The 19,615-nt window shown below is 30.9% G+C and overlaps 1 protein-coding gene across 2 annotated transcripts; it reads left to right on the top strand.

Annotated features, from left to right (window-relative positions):
- The first annotated feature begins 834 nt into the window (after window positions 1-834).
- On the top strand, window positions 835-19,173 carry LOC144840206 (uncharacterized). Of its 2 annotated transcripts, XM_078695937.1 has the most exons (12): window positions 848-969; window positions 3,694-3,794; window positions 4,532-4,713; window positions 5,390-5,773; window positions 6,646-7,114; window positions 7,471-7,593; window positions 11,007-11,199; window positions 13,261-13,438; window positions 14,217-14,287; window positions 16,027-16,192; window positions 16,644-16,813; window positions 17,307-19,173. In XM_078695937.1, the coding sequence occupies exons 3-12, from the start codon at window positions 4,581-4,583 to the stop codon at window positions 18,225-18,227; spliced, it is 2,808 nt and encodes a 935-aa protein (XP_078552063.1). In that variant the 5' UTR covers window positions 848-969; window positions 3,694-3,794; window positions 4,532-4,580; the 3' UTR covers window positions 18,228-19,173. The 2 variants fall into 2 exon arrangements, with proteins under 2 accessions (XP_078552062.1, XP_078552063.1); XM_078695936.1 differs by lacking the exon at window positions 3,694-3,794 and having other exon boundaries at window positions 835-969.
- Window positions 19,174-19,615: the final 442 nt, after the last annotated feature.

The following is a 19,615-nucleotide window of genomic DNA, read 5'->3' as shown; positions in this document are numbered from 1 at the left end:
CGCATGACACTTTAAGGTGGAAAGGATCACGTCAGCATTACGTTATCAACGTCACTGGTCTGTTTGTACTCTTAACTCTTTACGTTCTTAATTCAATTAATATAAGTTAGATTAATGCCTAATCGTTTCAATTTTGAACTGGATGCGATTTCTAAAACTGGAATACTATAAAAACTAATTTTGATAATTTACGTTAATGCAGTTTAAACTATTTGTCTAAAATGTTTTTAAATTGTTTTACTGCTGTAGGGAAAATTCATTAGTCGGGTAATTTATCATTTTAAAAACATTTGCATCCTGAGCAGTTTCAACCTAAACTATTCTTTTATATTGATGAAACAAGCACAAGATTTCGACAACACGCGAAAATCACATCGCCTATGAAGAAACAATACTGAATATTAATAATAGAGTAAGTAAAAAAGCGTGCAGGCCTCTTCATAGGCATATGTATATTCTATACATTAGGTTGTTTTATTGTAAGTTGTGGCAACACAACTATTTATTAAGGGGACGCCGCGGGACGAGCGGGGATATATTTCAGTGTGCCAAATAGTTGATTCCCTATCCATCACATCACACTAAAAAAAGAAAAAAGGCTAATATTATCCTTAAATATCATCGTTATTAATACAAACATTGATATTATAAGATAACAAATTATACTTTCTGTTGGCACTCATACATTTTCAATTACAAATGTTTGCGAGTCCCGACGGTTAAATATTAATACTGTAGTAGTTTTGAGGAATTGTGTTTTTCTCTCTCTAATTGAGTGTTTTGAGAATGCTTTTATTTCTTTGATTAGCGCGATACGATACTCTAAAGAAGCAGCAGCAGCAGAGAGTGTAACACATGTGTTCGTCCCCCGCGCGAGATGTATGGTTGCGACTAGGCCTAGGCCTACGATTCTTTTTTATACTAGTAAAATAAAACATAATATTGGACAGCTGAAGTTTCTATTTATAGGTATTGCTCTTTAAATGGATTTTGTTTTATTTAGAGTATACTAGCTTAACTTGGTCTGCCAGATAGCTAGCTAGCTAGTTTAGGGCCAGGCCCTACTGTACTACTACTAACTAGGCTAGCCTAGGCCTAGCTAGGACCTACTAATATTAAACTATTCCTATAGGCTATAGGCCTATCTTTAGCCTACCTCCCTAGCTAGACTAGAGGCCTATAAGGGGGTAGTAGTAGTAGGCCTAGTACTAAGCTAGACTCTAGAGACTCTAGAGACTAGGAGCCTAATTACTTAATAGTACAACATAGTAGTAGGCCCGTAAAATCCATTACAATATGATTCCCTCCCCGTCCAGTTATACTTATAGGTACACCCGGTAGGCACCGGTACCGGTATTGCCAGGTAGAGGACCGGTGTTTTTGGTAGAGTTTTATTTTGTATTATGTCAAGTACACATGTGCAATTGAATTTTAATGTTCTGCACAATTTGAAATTGCACGTACAAAACTGCCCCGTATTCAATCATCGGCACTAAACATCGGTCTCCCATACAAGCTTGGCAACATTATTAGCTCATCATCATAAAAAAAAAACCCATTTGACTTTTTTCTAGGCTAGCTAACTAGACCTGAAAGTCTCTATTAAAACATAACCAAAACGTTTTATTCTGTTAAGTTCATCAATAAATAATAATTACTTGGCCTTGCATTATTTATGATATTTAAGGTTATCATGATTTGGTTATATAAATAATAAAAAAAATGAAAATACTTGCGCAATTTGAAAGTTAACTGCGCAATTTGATGTAAGTATTTTGATTCAAATTGTGCAAAGAAATCCTTGCCAATTGGAATTGCGCATGTTATTTTTATTAAATTAACATGCTTCAGTGGTAAATTTAACTTATAATATATATATAAATTAGGTAAAATATTGTTATTTTCATTTTTCTTAAACGTGTCAACAACAAACATCACAGAGGGTTGTCTTCAGTTTCGGAATAAACATATATATCAGTATTTTGACAGTTTTCTACATTAAAAATGTATAAAACGTAAAATTTTAAATATAAACAGGACTTTTCTTTTGAGGTGAGCGAGTGCGATCACTCACCTAACACTCATAAACTGCCCTTGAGGGGTGTGATTTACAACAAACTTAATTTTGGTAAACTTCTACACCAAAATACAAACAGCACCCCTGAATGTATCGAAGAGTGAAATTTGTAGGCACACCTACAATTTTAAAAAGGCAAGGCCTGTATAACATTAAATATAATGTTAGCATGTACTTGATAACATTTTATATCATAAAACCCTACAGGCCCTGCCGAGCCAAGATTAGTATGTGGCCCCGGCCCGGTGTTTTGTCCTGTTGAATAGTACACTCTGACAATGACATCCTCACTTGCTCTCATTTTATTTCTCAATTCAGATGAATTTAGGTTTTTATTTTTATACACAGCACAACTTCAAACTGTCATTAGTAGTAATTTCAAGAATTCAAAAACCTTTAACTTTTTTTTTTAGATACTCTGAAATCAAACTCTCACACTAATCACTGCTACTAAATAGCATCATTCAATTTTTCCTACAATAATTACTGAAATAATATTGTTGCATTGTGCTGATTGCATTTAATCATTTCTTCCATAGAATGTAATTTCTAAAAAGTAGCTGCAATTTAGATAGAACAAGTACGAATATATTATTTATTCATAATGATATTATTATTGATTTGCATTATTTGATTTTTTTGAGATAAGGTTTCCAAAGCTAGGCAAACGTTTCAAATTTAACAATGATTATATGTACATTAGTCAGTTTTTCCTATTGATTTTACATATTTTTACATATTTGAGTTTATAATCAAGTTTGTACCATAGCAGTTGGAAAATGTATTTATACATTTGTTATTAAGAAAATACTATTACACTACTAATATGTTTTTACCTTTTATGGAAGAGGTTAGAAATCCAGGCCGACAATTTGTGTTATTATTACTTCATAACTTATTTATTTAATTTGTTCTTTATGATTCAAATTAATATAATTACTATAACACGATTTGTTTACCCGCTGGAAAGACGTTAGAAATCTAGGCCGACATAGTGTTCTAGCAAAGAAAATTTTTATACTTAATAATTTTAATAGGCCTTGATAATTTATCTAATCTAATAATATATTTTGATTAATATATTATTTTTTTGATTTTTTAAACTACGTGATTAATACTAATAGAACACAAGGTTTTTTCTTTCTGTGAACAATTAACATTCACCTTTGAATGTTGGTCAATATAGTTGCCAATTAAATACAGTGTAATCATTACTATAAATAAAGAGTTTGTGGCGCAGGAATTTTTGAGTAATGATCATGAGATCGTTGGTTCGAATCCAAAGCCCGTCGCATTACTTGTCTCAATCCACCCAGGTGTACCAATGGGTACCAAGTAAGATCAAGACACAACTTTTTGCTGATTACTAGCTGAGTTTTATTTTTAAAAATGATCGGAGTACTGTAAATGTACAGCGCTTAGAGGTTTAACAAAATTAGGCACTTTATAAATCTAGGATATTATTAGGGTATGCTAAATATGTTTCAACATATGTGACATAATTTTAATTACCTGTATTTACTATGTAAATGACATTCAACAGAATGGAAAGCAGCTTGCCCTATCTGGCATTTCAACATAACAAAGTCAGTAAATATCCTATTGTCATTTTACAGCATAAAATATGTGGTTATTTCGAGGAGATTTCTTAATCCATACAACAAAATGAGATGAACTAACTACTGTCAGTAACACTTTATGTGGCGTACACATTTAGGTAACAACATATCTATGCCTTTTCTATTGTGTTAATTAGTCATATCTTTGCTCAAGAGAGAACAGTAGAGCATTGCTGGGTATCTCCTATCACATACACATTTTTGTTTTAATTGCTACTAGGAAATCATATCTAACAATGCATTCCATAGGGAATCTTGTGAAGAATTTCCAGTTTAACATAATGATTAATGTGTTTGAAACTACAAAAGATAATAATAATGTAATTTGATGATAATGTCTTTTTGATATTAGATACATAAGTTGATGATAAGTAAATAGACAATCAAAAAAATAAGATTTTTTTAGCATAGTTTGATCTGCCAATGTTAATTGAAGGTTTTTCAATGAATTTTACATGATATGACTTGGACAAACAAATCCAATGTGCTGTACATGCTGTCAAGTTGCGGAAATTGCACTTCATGACTAAAAATATCATGAATAAATATAAATATGATTACATTTCAGTTCTCCCAAATCAGGTTTTGCCAGCAAGATTTGCCGGACTAAATTGGCTTCAACCAGTATTAAAAAAGACAATTATACATAAAATAAACACTAACTAGTAGTGGTAGGTTAGGCTAGCCATTAAAAACATAGACCAAGAGCAATTTGATAGAAGACAAAGTACAATATTATTTGAGTGCCTTGTATTTAGTAGATTAGTTACATCTTAGTACAGTATATCAATAATTCGGTCTTTTTTTAATATGTCGGACTTGATTTCTATATTAGGAGAACACTGCATGTGGTTACAGAGTCAGGTAATGTGAGATGTTACAGAATGGCATTCTATCCGTCTATGAAGTTCCTTCCACAAGTTCTAGACATTTTATTAAAGTCAGAGGATGGTTTTAAAGATGATTCCTTTGCTGAGAAATTACTAGACTGGCTAAGAACATCGTCAAAAACAAAAGGTAATCACTATTTTACCAGTAAAATGTCTGTAAAATGAATGTGAATGCAGCTATATCCAACCCAAAAATGTTAGGACATGGGAATGTCGCAACACGGATTTAGTAATTAAGGTTTTATGGGGCATGTATCGTTACGGATACAGTATTTTAAAACGTGCACAGTTTTCAAGGTTGGAAGGTAGTTTGAGAAAATCACTTTAAAATTTAATCCTTTATACACAAAGAGAACGTTGTTGTTTGTCTCTCATTCTCTGCTGATATCATACATCCGGTTTATAATGACTTAAAGACCCATTATACAAATCTTCCATTGATTGGCTATTTAAAAAAAGTTAACCTAGATAATTGTGTGCGAATGACAATTATAGGGTCATAACAATTAACATTTACAGTAAATTATGGTAAATGTTTTTTGGATTAGGGTTTAAAGGGAGAGTTCAAATAACAAAATCACAGTGGTATTCTCTGAGATAATAGAGAGATGCAGCCTAGGAAGGAGCTACAGTCATTGCCTGAACCTAGAATCCACCAAAACTGTGTTGAAAAATAGATAGCCTTTCCCAACTTCCCCGTAACTTCTACCTGCGGTAGGTCATCGTAAATCAACAAAATGTTCAGACATCCTTAATATTATTACCATAATATCAAGTAATAAACCTGAATTTTATCCTTACAGAATACTACTGCAATTTAGTAGCTGAAACGTCAGCAGTTGTACGATTTCTTTCTGATTCTTTGAAGTATGATCCAAATTCAACAAGAACAGTATTTGCTTTAAAACTTCTAAGCATCCTGATCGAGTTCGCTCCAACACACAAGTTTGACATTGCTTGTGCTTTTAATATCTGTGGGAGTTCATTAAAAAAAGAATGTTCATCTGCACAAGTCATTGAAGATGCTTCATCAGAAATGAAAGCTGTAGATGCACCAAGCAATATATTTGAAATGCATATCAATCAAGCACGAGAAGAACTATGGTGGAATCCATCAGTACGGTGTGCATGGTTGCAAGCAGTTACTCGTGCTGTGCGTGTCAAATCTCTACACATTCTGCAAAATGGTAAGGAAATTTTAGAATATGTTGTTGTATGTTTTATGACATTCCACTGGTACAGGTTCAAGTAAACGTCTTTATAGAGACATCTGGTAGCCATTGACATAAAATTGGCATTTGGATTAATGCTACTTTTATTAAGTGTACACAATATTTTTTTAGAGTGACATACTATACCACAAACAATGCAATAATTTATTCACAAAGTAATAAACAAAGTTGAAACTTGATGAAGTTGCTTCTACTTAGCAAGTTGACATGTTTGCACAGCAAAATACAATCACCAGTTACAGGATAAAACCAAAAGAATATTAACTGCAGTCAACACAAAATATTATTTTTATGTAAAAAAAAGTTCAAAAATATTCATAATACAAAATAAAAGTGAAAAATGGTATTCTATCTATATTTGATTTTTTGTTTATTTTCTTCATCTATTTTTTTCTTTGACTTGAACCCTAGTCGTACATTGACATGGATGGGTTTATCAATTAAATATTTTTAATTAAGTGTAGTGATGAATTTTTAATATTTTATTATTTAATTTATAATGCTTTTTGTGCAATGTGCAATAAATTGAATATATATTGAAATGTATGCAATTTAATAGTGTATGAAACAAATCAATAATACAGTGAAAAGATTATCCTCGTTTTTGCTCTTGCATATTATTATAAAAATGTTATGAACATATTGGGAATCTTAGGTTTCTTTTAAGAAATTGTATTCTGCAAAGCTTCTTTGAAGAATACATGGGGGCGCTATAACAATTTACTGCCTTCAAACTAATGTGTCTTTGAATTGTCCTGATATTCTTGGTCTCTCCATTAAAATTATTGTTGTAGTGAATCATTAAGACAGTTATTGATTTTTTTTAGGAGCAAACGAAGTAGCCTGGAATTGCTTGAAAGACCCATCAATGTTTGTCAAATCTGCTGCCGAAGATTTCTTTGTTGCCGCAATCCTTCAACAAATAAAGACTCGCCAAGAGCAAGATAACATTTCACAAGACATCTTACATATTCCCCAAGAGCAGCTTAGAACTTCACAAGAAACACTAGTCACTACTCAAAAAGATTCTCCACTGAAGAAACAACGCCTACAACTTGAATATGAAACTTTTCAGAAGATTTTGACAACCATTATCAACTCTGACACGTTAAGTCTTCAACAGTCTTCAATTGAGGTTTTACGTAAGGTGTTGAAATTTGACCCAGAGTTAGGAATTAAGGCTATAAGACAGTACAATGTGGTGTCTCAGCTCAGTACCTTCCTTACTGGTAGTGCAACAACCGATGTGGAACTCGACATCATTGATTTACTGACGGAGATCATTAAATTGTCATCGTAAGTTAAGAACACTAAGAGATAAATTCAGGATTGTATAGATTACATTATTAGGAAACTTTTGACCACTAAGGAACAAGTTAGGTCATGTTAATTAATTGTGCGCCTGTTGGGAAGTATCTTCTTCACTTTATTCCTTGACATAATCTTGGTGGTTTTTCGGTTCAGATGATGACTGATGATACATTAATGCGTAGATCCTAGGTCGCTGGTCATAACAAATCTAAAGCTCTCTATTACCACTTCTATGTATACAGTATATATACTGAAATTACTATAGCTATATTTTCAGTATTTCATCTACAGTAACTATTTTTTGTAGGCAATATTGCAATATTACTATTAATATTTGACAGAGTTTTGGAAAGAGAAAATATTTGTGAAATCATTCAAGAGGTTCCCATGTTGCTTTTCCATAAGAAGAAACTGTTAGCAGCAATTTCTATTGCTAGTTTACTGTGGAGAACAGAGATGAAAAGGTAAAAACTCATTTTTATATTTATAACTAACTGACTTTGCATCAAGGAGCTAATTGGTCAGATGATTTTCTTACTCTGATGTCAATTTTACTTGAAAATACAATATTGAGTGAGAATTAAGGCCACAACCTCCATATCACTAGTCTGGCATCTACCTCTAGACTACATGCGCTTGCTCTGATGGTTAAATTGATTAATTTGTCAGATGGTTTTTCCCTATAATGTTGAGCAAGTAGGTACAGTGTACACAGTTTACCCGTGTGCACTTTGAAGAACCAAGGTCATCATTCAAGTTCTGTAGATGGTTTCCACGGTGAACTCATAGCTTAAAAGATTACCACCTACTGTATCTGATAGGACCGTTATTAATTTACTATTGGTAATCCATGGCTATGCACATAAAGACTAAATAAAAGAATAAAACAATATGCTAAATTTTGGACCTATCGGTGAGTGTCTTCAGATTATTCAGCAGTGATCCTAATTCTGTGTGTGGACAGTTGACACTTTAGAAGATTGATCACAAAATATGATTAGCTTTCAGCTGGTGTCTAGAATAAATTTGTGTTTTATCACCCTTTTAAGATTATGTCTCTAGTAGCTACAAAATTCTAGAAAATTATTAATAGTCTGATATAGGAACAGTTAATAATGTCTTGTACCTGAGGCGGTGTAGTCATTTCAGTCAATACTGTCATATAAGTACATATTAGAAACAAGCTTTATCTTATCTAAACTACAGTAAGCAGCATCGCTGATTGATTGGAAGTTTTATCATGGCGTAAACATTTATTCATAAGGAAATTATAAGGAAATTTCAAATTATTATTGTCTTTCAAAAATACAAGATCAACACACTATATCATTAACATCATAATAATAATGATCATATATTTACAATTATTAATATCATTTACATTTACAGCGAATTAAATTACAGAGAATAAAATATACAAACATGCTTCATGTAATATAATTTCTAACTTAGCACACATCCATGTGTTCCAGCATTGAATTACACCAGAGACCAAAAATATTTAAGCTCTGTCTACACTTGCAAAATTTATGTGACGAAAAAATGTAGGCCCATATTATGGCCATGATACCATATTTAAGCATATCACTACCATATTTGGACACACTTTTTTGTCAAACTAGTTAGAGGGTTATCAAGTATTCATCTCTACCCTCTTGGGTCTTTCAACTCACACCATTCTTAACGCCAGTTAAGTCGGTGGAAAGTCATCAATAGTAAAATATGACAAACAATACCATGCATAATGTTACACATCAACTGAGCGATAATAATATTGTCTATAAAAATAAACAATGCATGCATAATTTGACATACAATATAAAGCAGCTTTGTCATTTTTATTTGCCTTTCTCAAAATGTGTTTTATGTGTGAAAAGCAGCAAACTAAGAGTTTATGTTCTATGTACATGCAAGTTTAATCTATGAATTCAATCATTTCAGAAGTAAATTGAAAATAATATTTAATATTTGCGACTGCTCTCGTTAATGAATGGATTAGCGTGTGCAGCGAATGGAACACACACTATTCCCTATTGTGACATACGCTGCAAATAAGAAATCAATCGAGTGATGCATGATGGGATAGTACTAGTTAAGATGCACAGCATTTTTGTAATATTTGTTATTGATATTTCAACTTTTTATTTATCATTTTAATTACAATTCTTTCTCGGAATGAAGGTGTTATAAAATTAATTTTACATAATCTGCAGTAGAAATGCATGATGGGATATATCATCCTTTTGTTTTTATTTTGTTATATTTTACTTAAATATAATAAAAAATTGTTTGTTTTGATAAATCATGTTAAATTAAATAAAAGTGATACTTTTTATACATACATTTGGTCTTTAAAAACATTGTTTATTTTTTATTTTTCGAAATGTCTTTCTAAATATAGTATACGGTATTCAGCTAGTATTCATAAGACTGTTTAATCCAGTCTTATAGCTGACATCAGATCTCTCTGTATGTGTCAATGTTAATAGAGCAAAACGTTTTTGATGTCCATTTTCTCAAACATTTGCTAGACATTGGCAATGTTGTAAAATGTTTCAGCATAATAATGACATTTTCTGTAATTCAGGGCTTGACTTAATATTAGTCCTTCCCACGTGTAAAACCCTTCTGAGGTGCAGTAGGTAATCTTTGACCCCTTTAACCCGATGAAGATTTCAAAGGATATACAGTACATTCTATAGTAAACAATATATTTTAGTGGTTTTTTTGACGTCGTCTCAGTTGAGGCTAGTGAAAAGGGCAAGTGGAATAGTACAATAGTAATAGTTATTAACCTACTGTAGTGTAAAGTTAATGATTTAAATATGGATTTAGTAAATTTTAAAAATCATGAAAAACATAAAAAGGATGTTTTTTATCTATGCCTTTATTCCTTATTTGAATAATTATTTAATAATTTACTTACTTCTGTATAGTGAAAATACAATGGATAACATTACTATAGTAAAATCCTGTAGCAAATCTGTATACTACTATAGAATTTCATGCTACATAGGGTTTGCAAATTTCACTAACTTTATGCAACACTGCACCCATATTAAATGCATTTTTATCGCTCGATTTGTTAAAGTGCATTATATTTCAAAGCTTTTAATGACATTACATACCTATCCGTCACATTGTATGATATTCTATTTCGCCTTTTTTACGCACCAAACAGAAATCATGAATTGATTAAATTTAATCGATTTTCCCTTGATGCAATAGATAAAAACACTAAATATTTAATGTTTAAATACAAATAATGTATGGTGGATATTTTATTTCCTCACAAATACTAGTATTCAAATGTTTTCCCCCAAAATCATTTTGCCCCCTTTTTTGGTTCAAAGATTCAATGAGAAAATAAATAATCTAATTCTGTGTGATTGGTCTGTCTTGAATCCACTTAAAAAAATAATATATAGATAATAATATAATTTTAGCAATTATATATGTGCCTTAAGACTACCATGCAAGAAAAGAAAGAAATTATAGATGACATTGATGTCATTATAGGCAAGGCTCTGAATTACAGAAAAGGATTAGTCTTGACGAGAAATAGAACGTTTTATTTCAAGTGGATTTAAAATTAAATTCAACAAATTACAGAATTCACTTTGAAAATTAGAATTGTAAATAATATATGGCCTTGTAGTTTGGTAGTTAAAAGTCTTTAGTTCAAATACAATATTTCTCAACAAACTGAGTGAATGCAGAGTGAAGTTTTATTCATTCACTCCAGAAATTGTTTGTTTAATAAATGGCCTTTTAGCTCATTGGTATTTTGTTTGTTGAAAGACTTTGGTCTTTGGTTGAAATCCAACATTTCCCAATTACCTAATAATGCTCATTCATATCTTATGCATATTTTTAGTGTTGAGAAAAAGAACAATATGGAGATGGTGCTATTACCAATTCTGTTACAAACTGGTGAGCTGTCTGAGTGTCTAACATTTGTTGACAAGGATTGTTCTATAATTCTGTCTGAAATATGCCGACAGAACAAGTCTGCTTGTTTCCAACTGATGTCTACCTCACTCAATTTGATATTAGAAAATGTAAAAGAGGTAAGCATTTTGAGTAACTTTACTTCCAATAGGTAGTGACAGGAAGAGTTTAGGGATCATGTCCAAATTATTCTACTCCAGTTACTGCAGTAACTACATTTGCTTAGTACAATAACAAACATGATTTTAGTTTTGCAATAGAGGTTTATTAGGTAGTACTTAATATGTATATATAGTCACTGCAATAAATAGTGTGAATAGAAGAATCTTGCTACATAATTGCATAAACACATTAAAAAGTGAATAAAATGTAATAAATACAGCTTTTAAATGATATGAAATAAAAATTGTCACTAGTAATCACAAACATTTATTCATGTGTATGTTGAAATTGAGCAAATTTATTTTTTTGTGTTTTTTTTTAAAATATAATATTTAATATTTTAAATTGATATCAAATTTTTAATAGAAATGTGAATTTTATAAATTATGAATCAGGGATTCAAGTAGGCTCTAGTAGGAACTTAGAATTAGCATAAGTTACAATCATGATATCAAGATAAAGATTATCTACAAATTGTTATTGAAAGCGCTAGAGCTTATAATCTGATACATGCATAAGGTTAAAAATGGAAAGTTCAAAATATTTTGAAGCAAAACTTGTAACAGTAAACTTTACCTTTAGTTAAATATAAACATTTTAAAACTAAAAAAATAAACAGAATAGATGAAGCTTAAGTCTAAACTCATTTGAGGAGAAAAACAGAATGAGAAAGTTATATAACCATTAAGAAGCTAAAATAAGACTGTGGTGATCTTTTGCCAATGTGTTTCCACATGAGCATTAAGACAAAAAAAAAGAGCAGTAGTTATGTAAGGTTGGCTGTTTACACATACAGTAACAAACATTACTGTATATCTCTAATGCTTGGTTCCCACTATAACATAACGCAAGGATGTAAGCGCAACGTAAGTGATTTAACCAATCACAGGCGATGGATTATTCGAACTGTCAATTGTCATTGGTCAACTCCCTTGCATTGTGTCTACGTCGATGCTATTGATACTCAGTGCTTCCTACAAACAATTAGCATATTTGCAACAATCTGTGGCTCGTATAGTGGCAACAAGTACAGCAGAAAATTAAATGTATCAGCTTTTTACCCAGCCTTTAAATATCTAAAACTCTTTTTTTGTGGCATTTTTTTTTTAAATGACTGAACGTCTAATAGATTATTTTCATTTCTGTGCTAATCATCAGCAGATCAGAGTTGAATTTTTGCTTGTGGCGTTTCTATCTTTACACAATACCTGTTGTGAAATTACATAAATCAAAATATCAAATCTCTGAGGGGAAATTATCTGGGTTTCCCCTTTTTTAAAGTCATAATATTAAGGTTACTGTTCCTATAAAAGAAATGAATTCCTTCAGAAGGTTACCATCAACAATAGAATATGGCAGCACAAATTTGTTTTTGATTATATTAATCAGAATAAACAACAAGTTACCTTGAAAATATCCATTCAAATCTAAGATATTGTATTGATTAAAAATAAAAGCATCATGTAGAAGCTTAGAATATTTGATCCAATTTCTTAGTCAAGAATAATAAACAACTTGCACTATTAAAGGTTATACGGCAACCACTACTAGCAGGAAAAATAATGTTATTGCACATTTATAAGATTAATGTACAGTAACTAGTGTACATTGAATTTTAGGTGAATTCTAAAATTGCTAGTAGACGATGATTGACAGTATTTTTTTTGGGTAATTTCAATTTTTCACATATAATTTTCAATGGCAAACTTGTTCACCTATGGCTAAATTGTGAAAAATGATGTGTCTTATTTTCTACAAATCATTTTTGTGAGAGGGCCTCTGAATATCAATAACCCACTGGGCTAAACTGGAAGTGTTGCCTTCTTTAAAGATGGTTGATTCGAAATATAAAATAAAAAAGGAATGATGATTACAAATCTATACTTAAAGCTTCAACAACAATAACAACAAACAGGCTGAAAGTCCTCTTTTTCACAGCCATAAACTTGCACTATTATAACACTCCTCTACCATTCTGTGACAGACACCCTAACTCCTTCTGTTGTGTCTATACTTAGATGGATCTGACCGAGGAAGAGCAAATGCATATTTTGAAGTTACTTGTCAAACTACTAGAAGGCATACATGAACAATGTGAGCCAAACCCATTGATGAACTCTCTTATCGGTTCTACAAAATTGAGCAAGAAATGCTTTGATATCCTGGCAATTGTATGCAAGTCTAAAAGTACAAAAGGTTAGTACTACAATAGAATGTGATACCATTCAATTTCTATAACTTTTTCCAAAAACACATTAACAAAGATACAGTTGAGTTGAAGCCATACTGAGTGTTGTTCACATGATATGAAAGAAGAGTCTGCATATTGGAATACTGTACTACAATCTGTATGCAGAATCACTATTTTTTAAAAAGCTACTTTTTCTATTATGATTTACTATGATGGTAAAATGTCATTTATAAACAGCAACATACTCTGGAAAACTGATTGCTTTCTTTTTTCTTAATCCATTTCAATGATTGATTTCAAGAATGTTTTGCATTCTTTGAGGCTCTGTTGTAAAGGGCATGATAATAATATTCCTTGCTCTGACAAATAATCTCGGAATCTATGAAAACATTGAGTATTTTTTTGATACGAAAGCATGACTATAATAAAACAGTAGGTATTAAATAATTATATTATGAAGAATGCTAGTTGTTATACCTCAAGTGAACTTTTCCTCAAGACTTTTCTAAGAAAAACTTAATTATACCATCATGATTTTGTCTCTTCTGACCATACTTATGTGCAGTATTACAAAATCAACACAAACAATCAATGAAAATAAGCTTTCTAATTAGAAAGAACTGACTATCTAATTAGCTTTAATTGATTTATATCAATCTCATTAAATTCAGCAAAAAAAAATTAAACAATCTTGAGACATTTTAATCTTGCAATTATCAGGCTGAATAACCTTGCAATAATTATAAATTTATGTTTTTTATATGTATTTATTTTGTTTTACAGTCATGCCTTGGCCACTTCAACTGCTGAGTTCTATAAATGTTGTTGTGCAAGACCCAAACACAGATGTATCAGTATGTTGCAATGCATTAACTGTATTTTTTTTCTGTATTTGTGTTTTAGGAAAGATAGGAAAATGATTAAATATATCACTCCCTCGATCAAACGTCAAGAATTTATGAAATTTTGATGCGTTATAGAACTATGATTTCTTTGTGTTCATAAAATGAACTGTCTTAAGCTAATTCATTTTGTGAAGTGACAATATTGATATTATTCTAACAAGTTTGACAGATATTATCCTTGTATCAATATTTACTCAACGCTTGACTTGGTAAAGATTATTCATTTTTGGCTCAGGAGTGTTATGATGAATTTCATGATTTATGAATATTATCAACAATATAGTTTGTTCAACAACGAAGCATTTTTGTAATATATCTGGTTCATACTAGAGTCTAATGAACTTTATTTAGACAAAATATTCCTCATCTTTTTAATATCAAGTCTTTATACACATGGGCATTTATTATTCTGTACCAATGAAAGCAAAGCGTTTTTGCCTGGGAACACAAATAAGGGAGTATACAGACAGTTTATGAACTCATGCCATCTCGCGATGTTTTAGATAAATCAAACTCTATTTTTAATCATACATCATTATGGCCACGTTTGGGGAGAATCAGATGAAACCTCTTGGCCTCTAGGCGCTCACAAATAAAGCAAGCCAACAAACAGACAAACCAACATGGGTGAAAAGATAAACTCATTGGAATAGGAAATATTGATACTAAAACTACTGCTATACTTCCAACTATTTGAAATATGTATTCAGCTTGTGTACAACGTATGGTCAATTACTACTTTCAAAATTATATTTTAATAATTAAATTCAGCTTGTGAATGCTATATGAATTTTTAACTATTAATTAACCAATTTTCATAGATTTATTACAGTAACCTTTAAAATAGAATAACTTTCCATAAATAATGTGTCAAAAATATCTGAAATATGTAAACCGTGAAGCTGTAATTAATTTCTTTTAGTTTTCAATCTTACAGCTAAAGATTTTTTTTATTTAACTTAATTGTTCCTACTATCACTGATCTTGCAAATAATTTTCATCAAAAGATATAACTTTTCGAAAATAAAACAAAAAATAATGTTGTTTAATTGTTACCCCTTGACAGATTTATGATCAAATCTGACCATCACAAATTAGACCTCCTTTTCTACCAAATATTTCTAAGAATGTATTTATAAGATGAATTCATGTGTTGTTCACAGATTACTGAATTGTACTATGTACTAAACTTGATAATCAAAACATCTTTGACTGACTGAAATATTACCTACTTATTGTTAGTTAATTGCTAAGTTCACTTTATAAGATCACGTCAACGACTGAAGCTTATGTTTTCTTATTTACCTAACAACCAATTAGCAGCATGTGTTAATAGTACTTTTTAATTACTGTTGCAATCTTCATAGATAAGTGTAATTGGTTGTTCGCGAGTAATTTAAATTTATTGTGGACCAAGTCAAAAAACTGTGATTGAATCACGGCAGTGTTTACTTACTGTTAATTAGTCTGACATTCAGTTCCGCCTTCCTTAATTGTTTCCTTTTAACTGAAATTGTGTATGACATTGCATAATGTATTCCACTTGAATTTCACCATGGCGATCTTGTAGAAATTATATTTTATATATTTAATATATAAAAAATAAGAATAAAAAGATGATAATGATATATAATATGTTTGTCATACAATCTTTGTTTCAACTTTGAAACTTTTTTTATTTTTTTCAGCTGCTAACAAAGGCATTAGAAGTAGTAAGTTGCCTAGACTCTTTGTACAGCACTGATGATGGTAATATTCTAGCCTCTGGTATCCAGAAGCTGATACATGACCCTAATTGGGAAAGACGAGATTCTGGTGTTGGTTTCATTGATCATGTTCTACGTATTGGAACATGTAAGTTAGATCTCTTATTCGTCAATTGAATTAATAATTAATGTCATTAATTATTATTATGTAATAATATAATGCAAATACTGTATGTAAAGTGCAGTAAAGATTAAAAAAAGAATTAATCCAGCTCAAGCTTTATACAAAATTAAGCACTGCATATTGAAATATGAATAGAATTACACAGATTGTGATTCCCAATATCAAGTGGGTAGACAGGCGTGTGGACAACAATTTTCTTAATAAAATTTATATTAGTATATGCATGAACCTATAAATTAGATAGGTCCATGGTATATGTAAGTAATGCTTAAGATGTGTTGATGAGTGGGTAGATTATGTGGATTATTGTGTGGGTTTTATTTGTCCATAACCTACAACAATAAAGTGGGTGTTTGTAAATAAATTTGTCTATACCCATAAATTGATATGTAGATTTAATTTGTTTATTTTTCAGGTGATGTTGTAGACTGGGTTAAGAAACATAAGGTTTCTCTGTCTTTATGGGAACGGATTAAAGATACAGAGAGCTACGTACGTGCAACTGCAGCTGTCTCTATGAGTAGATTATTGCTGCTCAGCAAGGATCTAACAGAAGCATTTCTCACAGAATGCAACTTATCCAAGGTATCTTGTTAAAGCTCTTTCAATATTTGAGGATATGTATGTTTTATAACAAAATGTTATTGGATCTATATTTTTGTTTGAGTATCAAAAAAAAGACCTGAATTTATCTATATAGGTTTATTTTTTTATAAGTACATAGAAATTAATGAATGTAATTTTAATCATGATTTAAAAAATAGAATGTTTAACTTTTCAATATGTTTATATTTTATTTTTATTTATCCACTTTGCTTGTTATAATATGATCATCCAAGGCTTTATTTGTATGCAAGAAATCATGCCATAAATTTACATTAATGGGGCTAGGTATATAAGTATAAGTAAGATTTAAAAGGTAATGTATATATAATACAATAATCCCTGAACTTATCAAGGTTTTATAAAATATTGTTCAAAATAATTACTTCAGTAGTTTGTAATATAACATGACATTTTTTAAATTCCTATTGCTGATCCATATCAAACCACAGTAATATAATACCATTTTTTACAGGAGGATGTGTTGATTGAGTTGTGTCGCATAGTAGCTACCGACGATGGTGGTTTTGCTCGTCGAGCTGCTATTGAATCTTTGTCTTTGCTGACACATGACAGAGATTTTCTCAGTATTATTCTTAAGTTCAACCCCAAATCATGCGAAAGTTTCAACACAGTGTGTCAAACTAAACAGCCTACCATCGCTATAGCAGACTTTCAGGGGACAGACGATCAAACTGACATTTTTCCAACTGATATTGAAAATGCTGGTAACTTTGATGAACATAAAACAGTGCCTTGTGTAGAACATACTGTGATAGATAAATCTACAAACATGTGGAATTTTTGTATGGTTGCTGTTAATCAAGCACTAAGTGATATTGATTGGGAAGTTAAAATGAAAGTAATAGACTTCTGGGCAGATATTATGAAAATAATCTTAAAAGATTTCTTACCTAATGAGAACAAGAGTTGTAATTACACAACTAATCACAGTAGATTAAGTTGTTTAGTATTCGCTTTAACGTGTCTACATAAAATGGGTCTACAGAAATTAGTGGAATCTGTATCTGATCATGATAGACTTGTAGGGGTAGCATGTTGTAAGGTTCTTATCAATCTTCGTAATGGACTGACGTCAAATGGATTAACAGTTGAAAATCTGAAACAACTAATACACAACCAAAAAATAAATCAATCAATAACAATGTGTAACTGCTGCGAGAAATTGCAATGTGAATTAGGGTTCACAGATATCGGTGATTTTAAATCCAACTTGGAGTTTGTAATGGAGTTGCTAAGCACCAATTTTGATAAGATTGTTGATGAAAAATCTCTCATCATAAATGATTACTCCACGAATCCACTGCTATTGCTGGAAGATATTGTTGCTACAGCACAACGTGATGGAACTGAACAGTTGATTGATTGTTATTGATGTAGAATACTTTCTGATCTTAAGCTCTGTATACACTATCAAACTAGTTTGACAAAAAAAAGTGTTATGTGCCCAAATATGGTAGTAATATGACATCATCATGTCTATATATGGGCACATCACATTTTTTTGTCACATAAAGTTGGATAGTGTAGCCAGAGCTTAATAAAGGTTTATCATACAGATTTGTAAAATAGATGTTTATTTATGCATTTATCTGATTGTGCTGAGAAATATCACTATGAAAGGGCCTCAGATGCCCAGATTTCATTTGTTACTACAAGTGTAGCATATTGTACTACTGTATTTTTTTTAAATAATAATATCATATGCAAAAAAAAACTTTTTAGATTTTGTGTTTAACTTGTTTTAACATGCCCACAGACTTTCATTGTGTTACATTGACGACTCTGAGTACAACAATAATGAATGATGAAGTAGTCAAAAAAAGAGCAAGTTATAGTAATATAGGACGATAATAACGATTGAAGATGGTAAACACAAAAGAATGCTGTGACAGTATGCATTGAATGAAGATATATCAATCAAAGTGGTGATGGTAAAAGATAATAAAATAGCAATACATAGACAATAACAAGCAAGTGATAATAATAAAGATAATGGAGTTAATTGATTAACGAACACTGTTGTATTTACGATTAAGAGTTATTAACGCGTATTATTATTATGTTTATGTTTTACGCGTATCAGATTAAGAACGTACGCTTATGTTGGTCGCGTGTCAAGTCTAAATAGTGTTTTCATAGTTGTTATAAATCAGTTAGCGTATCTACCAGTATGTTGAGCATGGTAGTAAAGTACTGAATAGTCTGTTGCTAACCTGTCTGCTAACCAGTATATAACCCCAAATGTTTTGAGTTGCAGTAATTATATTCATCTGTGATTCTGTTTTATTTACTGAGATTTTCATATGAATAAAGCATTTCTTTACAATATAAAAAGCCAAGAAAACTCATTTGTTGTCACGAGTCACGTTCTCCCACAAACACTATTTGGTTTTATCACATATTAATGGGTAATAATAAACTAAGTATTACCTACTGTACCTATTGCTTCAGGCCCACTCTCTTGATGTTCTCTTTCAATATTTCAAGTCTGTAAATATTGGATCATGCATGATGCTGTAAACAAAAATGTTATTTCCAATACCAAAAAAATAACAATATATTTCAATGTTATACAGTATGATTATTATGACTTGAGTATATAAAAATAACTATATAAATATATACTAATATACCAGAAGGCTAAGTTAAATGTCATTCCATACCTATATGCTGGCATAGCTAACTTTAATGATAGGTCTATGCCTAGCTTGCCTGGATCAAAAATAAGACTATTCTATAAGGCTTCACTCGATCCATGGA

Source organism: Antedon bifida, chromosome 4, assembly GCF_963402885.1.
Source record: "Antedon bifida chromosome 4, ecAntBifi1.1, whole genome shotgun sequence".
Lineage (NCBI taxonomy): Eukaryota > Metazoa > Echinodermata > Crinoidea > Comatulida > Antedonidae > Antedon > Antedon bifida.
The sequence above is the reverse complement of the archived record's forward strand: the minus strand, read 5'-3'. Positions and strand labels throughout refer to the sequence as shown.